The 9,325-nt window shown below is 36.9% G+C and overlaps 3 protein-coding genes across 4 annotated transcripts in view; 1 reads left to right on the plus strand and 2 right to left on the minus strand.

Annotated features, from left to right (window-relative positions):
• LOC118733766 (partitioning defective 3 homolog B) overlaps window positions 1-9,325 on the minus strand; it is a 317,593-nt gene that overhangs the window by 227,941 nt on the left and 80,327 nt on the right. The gene's annotated exons all lie outside the window — the stretch shown is intronic.
• On the plus strand, window positions 1,982-3,161 carry LOC118733771 (protein gone early-like). 2 transcript variants are annotated; one of them, XM_036463324.1, is made up of 3 exons: window positions 1,982-2,414; window positions 2,541-2,891; window positions 2,969-3,161. In XM_036463324.1, exons 1-3 carry the CDS (start codon window positions 2,135-2,137, stop codon window positions 3,139-3,141), a joined length of 804 nt encoding a protein of 267 aa, XP_036319217.1. In that variant the 5' UTR covers window positions 1,982-2,134; the 3' UTR covers window positions 3,142-3,161. The 2 variants fall into 2 exon arrangements, with proteins under 2 accessions (XP_036319217.1, XP_036319218.1); XM_036463325.1 differs by having other exon boundaries at window positions 2,556-2,891.
• Window positions 8,797-9,319, minus strand: LOC118733772. Its single transcript, XM_036463326.1, has 2 exons — window positions 9,253-9,319; window positions 8,797-9,171 (listed from the first exon to the last, which is right to left on the minus strand). Exons 1-2 carry the CDS (start codon window positions 9,271-9,273, stop codon window positions 8,875-8,877), a joined length of 318 nt encoding a protein of 105 aa, XP_036319219.1. The 5' UTR covers window positions 9,274-9,319; the 3' UTR covers window positions 8,797-8,874.

Here is a 9,325-nt window from a genome sequence, read left to right on the forward strand (position 1 = left end):
AATTCAGACATAGCGGCGTATAGGCAACTCCTTTTAGTGCTGTCAAAGGCGGCTTTAAAGTCGACAAATGGGTGGTGAGTGTCGATCCTTTTCTCGCGGGTCTTTTCCAAGATTTGGCGTATTGTGAATACCTGGTCTATGGTGGATTTGCCAGGTCTAAAGCCACACTGATAAGGCCCAATCAGTTCATTGACGGTGGGCTTCAGTCTTTCACACAATACGCTCTATAAGACCTTGTAACCTATGCTTAGAAGGCTGATCCCGCGGTAGTTGGCGCGAATGGCGGGGTCAACTTTCTTGTGGATTGGGCAGAGCACGCTTAAATTCCAGTCGTCGGGCATGCGTTCATCTGACCATATTCTGCACAAGAGTTGATGCATGCACCTTATCAACTCCTCGCCGCCGTACTTGAATAGCTTAGCTGGCAGGCTGTCAGCTCCAGCGGCTTTGTTGTTTTTCAGCCGCGTTATTGCTATACGTACCTCGTCATAGTCAGGCGGTGGAGCGTCGACTCCGTCATCATCGACTGCGGGCTCGGGCTCTTCTTCTCCACAACTTTCCGTGCTGCTACCATTTAGTAGGGCGGAAAAGTGTTCCCTCCATAATTTAAGTACGCTCTGGACATCAGTTACTAGGTCGCCATTATTGTTCTTACAGGAGTGCGCCCCGGTCTTTAAACCTTCCGTAAGTCGCCTAACTCTCTGGTAAAATTTTCGGGCATTCCTCCTGTCGGCCAGCATTTCAAGCTGAACATTAGGGTGGTAAAAAACAAATAAGGTCGGAATTTTAATGCTTTTTTTATTTTGAAATCAAAAAATATTTAGAGGTAGCTCAAAGCGCTCAAAGTTTTCCATGTATTTTTTATGGGGGAAAAAATCACTTTTAGTAGAAATGGTATAGAATTCGTGAAAATCGATATTTTTCGATCAGAAAACTCTGGTTCTCTTTAGGAGACTTCCAATAATTGTTTATTTAACCATTTTCTAATACTAAAGTTTTTTTATTGGTTCCCCTTATTGCATTTTCTGGGGTTTTTGGCGGATCTTTACTATGCAAAAATTTTTTATATAACTAGCGCAATTTACAAAAACTGGCGTTTATTTTTTTAATTTTTTTTGCTAAAGGTCTCCGGCATTTTATTTCATAAAAAATGTATGCTTATATCGAAAAAGTGCAAAAATCCGTCACCAAAAAAAAAAATCTCAAAAACCAACGAGATGTTTAGCCGTTTGAAACTTAAACTTTATAAGACTAAAGTTGTATGGGCTATAAATGTTCTAAAGAATTCGATTTAAAAGTTGAAATTTTGATGAGAATTCGTTAAATTTTGTTAAGTTTTCTATAAAGTTTGAAACTGTGATTCTGGTTAAAGCTTGCACAATATTTTTATAGAAAAGTAACGCAAAATTTTAGCTCAAAAAACATTATGAATAGTTACAAAATAAAATCCCCTATTAATCACTTGTTTGAGTCACTGTGCGTTCGGCTATAAACATTTTTTTTTTAAGTAATTCTACTGGAATAATCGAAATAGTTACTTAGCAATAGTAAATGAGCCTTGGTGAGTTTAAATTTACTAAAATTAGGTTGAAGCGTTAGGTTAATAAGAACTGAAATCTGGTGGGTAGCTACTAGAACGGAGTACTTAACGCCAATGAATTTCAAAACGAAAAAATTTTTTCCTCGAGTCAAGAACGATATGCGATACTTTAAGATCCGACTGTAAATACCGAAGATATGACAAAAAATTTAGAAGGCGACCCCTAAGTTTGGCAAAACAAAAAAGATTTTTGTTTAAGATACCGCGCAAAAAAATAAAAATTTCAATAAGTTTCTCGAGAAGATTAAGTAAAAGGATCAAATATGTAGGTATAATCTGAAAGAAACTTTACTTGTATTATATGTACATACATATATGACGATTAAACAATCCCGTTTTCTATTATGTAGATACCGTTAAACGTTTAAATCCAGCATATTAGTAATGTAATCTTTCATTCTTTTTAGATACCATACGGCCACCTCGCACATGAACAATCTACCAGCATGTTAACCATTTAGCGAATTCATAAAACTTATTGATATCCCTCAAACTGCCAAAAACTTGCCACACTTGCTCAACCAGCATAGCATAATGTCTCTCAATCAGGGAAAGTACAAGCCTAGCATTTGCGCCATCGATGAGGTTGACGATCGCAGCCTCAAAAATGATGATCTCCAAAAGCAGCAACTCGAGGGTAGCGAAACAGCGCCCTTGACCACCAACCAACAGAAATTGCACATTGATACAAGTAGTCGTGCGGGGAAGGATGTGGAATCGCAAATCGATGATAATATTGAGGGCAACGGTAATAGCAAAGCGGATGGTGGTGTGTCCGGTGGCGCTAGTAATGCAGCTACCAATGGCTTTCGTGGTAAGTAGGAGTGAGCCTCTATCTTTGTCATTGCATTTCATGTAACATCATCAGTTCATGCATTAATTCATATGCCATTGTCATTTCTCATTTCATGTGCTCCTCCATGCCGTCTGCCCGTTAAAGCCTTCCTACTTTCAGGTCGCATGCAGTTAGACGCATTGATGCAGTTGTCACGCAAACGTCGTATACTTTACATAACGACTGTTTGCTTTTGTGCCTTACTCTTAGTCATAATCGTCATGATGATCGCATTCTGGCCGGAGGTGCCATTCTACTTTCGCGCCGAACTGTGTCTTGAGAAGGAGTGCGTGCAAACCAGTCAACAGTTGCTTTTATGGGCCAATATTTCAAAAAATCCCTGCCACGACACATACGAGTGGGCGTGTGGTAATTTTGCACGTGAATATGCGGAGAATGATTACTATGTAATAAAGCGTGGCGAATGGAATTACAAGACCTATACTGAATATGAAGGTAAGCAGTACGTTGCAATTCTTATTTTGTGGTTTATATTTTTGTTAATTTGCTTTATTTTCTATGTCCCACTGAAGAGCTGAATGAGCTGAACCGTTTCATATCGATGTTGCCATCATCTGGCGCCTCATACACAGTGGAGTCAATGATTTCGAGTTTGTATCGTTCGTGTCGTGAAATCGATACACTGGATAAGAGTCAGTCGGATTTGCTGCTGCGGAAGGCGATAAAATCAGTGGGTGAGTTTTAGTACAGACAATCTGGCTCTATATGTAGGTAGGTGTACCTGGAAAAAATCCACACGGGATAAAAATGGTACCATGCTGTTCAGAAACCAATTTTAATCAAAAAAGGACAATGTTGTATCTCTCAATTGGACAAGAAATATTTTTAATTACTCAAACTGTTAATAGTAGCACTGACGCACAAATTGAAAAATGTGCAAAAAGTGGTCGTACTTTACTTCTACAATAGAGGGCTGCATGAATGCATTCAAAACGGCTTTTGAATTATTCATATACAAAACAAAAGAATGATTTTGGCTTCAATTTTTTTTGAATTTGAGTGAATAGCTGTTCTGATATTTGTGTCGACATCACAATATTCAAACAAAGTGAAAATAAATTGAATTGAAATAAATGACAATTTTGTGTATGAATATCCAAAAATATTTTTTCTATGCACATATGTACAAACATACAATGTATGTATGTATGTATCGCTGCGCTCCTATTACACACGAAAAAACTTGTTTGTAGAAAAAAACTTTTACCGAACTGATCATTCATTCACATTCTTCCATTTGAAGGTAGAAAATATAAACCAAAATGTATATTTATAACTTACAAAATTCCAAACGCTGAGTGTTTTGTATGTGAAGTAAAATATTCAAAACTACTGTACTCTGTTTGGCTAGAAGTTTGAATGAATTCATGCAGCCCTTTATTCTACAAGGATTCCTTCACGGTGATTTAAAAATAAAATCGGGATTTTCGTACCGGCCGCCAATTTCGAAAAACCCGAGTTTTTAAGTCCCGTTACCAATTTTGAGAAAAGCGGAGTGACCACGCCCATTTCTTTTGTTATGGCTATTTTAGAAATAAAATCGCTTTTTGTACTGGTTACTAACTTCGAAAAATCCGAAATTAGAGCACGGGTTACCAATTTCTTAAAAAGCGGAGTAGCAATTATTGAAATATCACAGTTTTAGTTTTTTAAAAAATACTGTACTATGGGAAGTGGGCGTGGTTATGAAACGATTTCAAAATTTACCAATGTCATGAAGAGATTCATTGAATGAGCCTTAAAATTCTTGTTAGTATCGAAAGAAAGGTTCAATAAATAAATACATATTATACAAAAAAAGAATTCAAGAATAGTGGGAGTGACGAAGAACCAGTTTTTAATGATTTGACATGAATAAACCATAAGAATATTTGTTCAATAAATTTTTAAATTCGGTTTTGCTCTTTACACATAAAAAAAATGGGCGGGGCAATTCCGCTTTTTACGAAATCGGTACTCTGTACCAAAAAAAAAGGAATTTTTCGAATTTGGTAACCGGTACAAAGAAGCGATCTAATTTTTGAATTGGTTACTGGTCCTAAAAACCCGGGTTTTTCGCAATTGGTAGCCACTTCTTGCATATTTCTTCATTTTCCCATTTGTGCGTCAGAGCTAGTAGTAGTAGTTTAATAACATAAAAATATTTAGTCGCGTGCGGGTGCCCGAAAGTGCCCAATTTGTGTTTATTTCGTTGGTACTCGGGCTGTTGAGAGCCACTGTGAGAGAGTAATTTTTGCTTCTCACTAGCTCGCAGTCGCCTGGACTAGTTTTCCAGGCGAGTTTGTGGAAACTGTCAAACTGCCGGAAGAGCATTAAGAACAGTGTTGCCGCGAAGCATTTTTAGTGGTAGCCGAATTCCTTTAAAAAAAGGGCTAAAAAAGAGCTAAAAAAAGTCGTTGTGGCTAAAAATGGTAGCTAAAATTGTTTACTTACATAATCATATAAAAGTATACCCCCAAATATTTTCGAAAAGCAATTGTACCTTGAGAAACACAATGAACTCTGGAAAAAATATAATATTTTATCAACCCAAAGACCTTTTCGTATAAAAGGGAAAATATACGACATCAACATGCTGGCTCGACAAGTGATTGTACCATCAGGCTCGACGCATATAACTTACCAGCATGCTGGTACAATATTTTTTTCTTTACAAATGAGGTCGAGAAAAGATCGAAATGATTTGAGCCGAAATTTCATAATTTTTCTACCATTTTGTTAAACATTGTTTTTTTTTTATTCACAACTGCAAATCGTGAACTTAATATTCCATAAACACGGCTCTGAAATTTCCGCCTAAATATTTTGTACTTAGAAAATTGAGCTAATTTCACCACTCACGCTCATGCTGGTACAATCATACAATTTTCAAATAGTTTTTGAAGCCGCACCAGCAGCTGGTATAATCACACCACAAGAACATACACGGTCAATCGACTTGTTGGGCCATTTAACTAATGAAGCATATTTGGGGCCAGTTTTTCAGTGCACGGCTGTGGTTCAAACTAAGTTTAAACGCCCGGTCCTGCTGGTTTAAACTAAGATCAGCCAATCAAGTGTAAGCCAGCTGTTCAATTTAAACCCACATTACTTAATCTGAGTTTAAACTGACACTGAAAAACTGGCCCTAAGGGCCGTAAACTTATCTATTTTAAACTATAGTTAAATTGTTAATAGATATGTAACTAAAAAACAGCCCTAACACTTATACTGTATGTATGTATAAAAACGTAAGGAACATACAATACATATGTATATGTCAGTCTTTCTTAGTATAAAAATTTATCTCGTACATAAATGCAAAAAAAATAGATCGAATTAAGCGTATACAACTTTTTCATGCCCAGTATGAATAAATTCTCCAAAGGGCTAAAAAAAGGGCTAGGGGCAATTTTAAATTTATGTGGCCAAAAAAAGTATGTGGTAGCTAAATCTAGCCACCAAAGGGCTAAAACGGCAACACTGATTAAGAATTTTGAACTACTAGTTCTAGTTCAATACCCCAGCAATGCTTTCAACTGTCCAGTTTTACACAGTGATGTCATTGGCGGTGGCAACTGTCGCCCAGTGCACTACTTTGCAACTAGTTTTTCGACCGGTTCAGTTTTGGACAGTTTTTTTTCGTTCCCAGATTCCATTTTTGTTACATATTTTATAAAAAAATTTTTGTAATCTGTACGCTACAATTTAAATTCATTAAATTTGAATACTCACAACTGCCTCCACTGCGACTTGACCTCGCAAATCAACGATGCTTGAGTCGGAGGTCTTTTCGCTGAGCTGCTTTTGTATTGTACGAGAGATAGTTGTGATACATGTAGTTCGGAACTAGCGCTTCGTCAGACTGTCTCTAAATTTTACTACAGGGATAAAACTGCCCTTTCATATCGTTAGCGTTGGAAAAATTACACAATGTGAACTTTTAGTGGGGGTTGATTTAAAGAAGTTCTGACTGAAAGCGATTATTAAGAAGCGATCTGAAAAGGTGTCGACAGTGGTTCTAATTATTCTCGATGTCCTTTCACGCAATCCACTTGCTAGTTAACAGGTTTTCCTCAGGAGCTAAAGAGTAACTTAAAACATCTATTGTATTCGAGTAATAGCTCCCTCGCCCTGGCTCTGCAATATATATTCGCGTTTTATATTGAGTACTTGAAGTTCCTTTGTGCGCGAATTTTTATACCCGAGCGCACCAGTGCACAAGGGTATTATAACTTTGTTCGCATAACCGTTGTTTGTAACAGCCGAAACGAATTGAGATAGATATATAGACAAATGTATAAATAAATGCTCAGAATGAAAAGAGAAATCGATTAAGCCATATCTGTCCGTTTACACGACAACTCTAAAAAAAATTGAGATATGTCCACGAAATTTGGTAAGTAAGTTTCCCTTTACCCAAGGTAGGTTGGGATTCAAAACCATATAACGGTATTTTCGAAAAATTCAAAATCTACGATATTTCCGTAAATACTGTTGAAAGTTGGTACGCGAAGTAGAATTTTGGCATAAAATGATATATGTAGTTATGAAATTTTTTGAAAATTGGAGTAGCACTGCCCACTTACGGTGAAATACTGTACCTCGGTAGAGCCTCACTAAGAAACCCTTTACAATTTTTTAAATCAGACAAGAACCTCGCCCACCACCCATATAACGGTAGTTTACAGAAATACGAAAACTGCGATATATTAGTAACTATTTAAGTTAATTTACTCAAAATCGATATATACAATGCCCTCTCAGCAGAAAATGCTACTTAAAGAAATTTTTGGTAAAATGGGTGTGGCACCCTCCACTTACGCCTACATCTCGGTAACCGGTTTATCAATTTCTACCAACCTCGGTACATTTATCAACCTTGGCTCAAAAAATCTATATGTTGAAAATTTTTGAAATCGGACTAAAATTAGCGTGCCCACCATATAACGGTCAATTTCAGAAATACGAAAACTCCGATTTTTCAATAACTAAACACGCCAACTTACAACAATCTCTTAACAAGAAACAATATTATTGATTTTCGAAAAATGGGCATGGCACCACACACTTATCACTACATACATACGTAAGTGTATATTGATAGCCCCCTTATCGATTTCCACCAAACTTGCTCCAATTAATTCAATATCTCATAGCATATTATCGAAACTGTTTGACATCGGCTAAAATACTCTTGCTTATGATTCAGTTTAATATTTAATACGTGTGCCGGGTATATAAAGTTCGGTTACGTCCGAACTTATACATCTTTCCTTCTTTACTTGGTTTCTTTATATTTTTAGAGCAGGAAGCATCGAAAGCTTAACCCCGTCAGCTGCTTTTATAGATCTCTCCGCGATGGCTACGATTTTGACAAGCGTCTTAGCTGTAACGCCGATCCACATGTAGGAACTGCAAGCTGTAGGATGCCATCATACATGGTTTTTTGCAAAAAAGGGCCTAATACTGCTCCCTGGGGTAGACCCGCCGTTACTTCATACTCCATGAATACATTGTCGTTGCGGTAGCGCAACACTTTCGCTGAGTGCATTCTTAACATCTATGGTTGCCATTAAACCGTATTGTTTGGCTCACAACTAGCCCGAACTGGCCCAGAAATAGTCCCGAACCAATTCCGAAATGGTCCTGAACAAGCCCCTTCTTTTAAGACTTAAACATTTTTTCGCACTCATAATTATTGTGAAAAGACTTTTATAATAGAAATCTTAAAATAAAAGTCTTTCAAGACTAAAAAATAATTATCTCAATGATTATTATTATGAAAAAACTTTTATAATATAAGTCTTAAAATAAAAGTCTTTGAAGACTTACGATTATTTATCTCTCTTATAATTATTATGAAAGGAGTTTTACAATACAAGTCCTTGAATAATGATAATAGCTGACCGAAAAATCTGTTATCTTAATATATATTGGTTTTTTGTTTATTCAAACCGATTTTTGATGGTATGCTCGAAAACCTGCCAGTAGAATCTAGCATGCACAAGGGGCGAGAACTAAAAATAATTGTGATAATACTTCAAAATCTGGCAAACCCCTGCACGGTGTACGGGTTGCATGGTTCTACGATGCATTCCATTTGCACCGTGCAGGGTTTTGCAAGACTTAGAGAATACCCCGAGTGTTTATACATTTGCTATACATTACTCAAGTTTTTCTTTCATAAATATTTTCACATTCCCAATTGGGGTAATTTTTTTTACTTTTTAAAATCACCAAAAATTTAGCTGTATATTAGGACTTCCAATATACATATAAGTATTTTTTATTCAAAAAAGGAATATCGTTTATTTATTTGAGTAACATTTTAACAATAATTTTTTTAAGTAATCTCAGTTGTTTACATTTTTTTTTCTACAATCCACTTGTCATAACAAAATAATCTGAAAAAACGCTAAATTTTTGGCCTTTTACACTACTTTGGATGGTGGCAAGTAGGTGGATGATTTAGCGCCACTTGAACCGGAACCGTTTTGGCTAACACCAATGCTTGTACTGGAAGCACCAACGAAGCCACTACCACTAATGTCACCAATGCCAGCACCACTTCCAGAGCCATAACTGCTACCAGCAATACCACCGCCAACGCCATGGCTGCCACTGGCTGAACCAACGCCACCAACGCCACCATCCAGTATACCAACAACCGATTGTTGTTGGCCAATGCCGCCATTGGTGTGCTCGGATGTGCCTTCGATTTTGTCATACTCGGCTGTAAGCAGAAAAATATTCGCAATTAATACATGGTAGCTAGTTAGTGTAGTACTTATTACACCTTGCTGCTTTTATTTACCTTGAATTTGTTGTTGTGCATGATGCGCCTCTTCTTCGGTCTTGTATTTGATAAAGAATACCTCTGGTTTGGC

This window comes from Rhagoletis pomonella, unplaced genomic scaffold (assembly GCF_013731165.1).
Source record: "Rhagoletis pomonella isolate Grant_MI unplaced genomic scaffold, Rhpom_1.0 Rhpom_scaffold_00002, whole genome shotgun sequence".
Lineage (NCBI taxonomy): Eukaryota > Metazoa > Arthropoda > Insecta > Diptera > Tephritidae > Rhagoletis > Rhagoletis pomonella.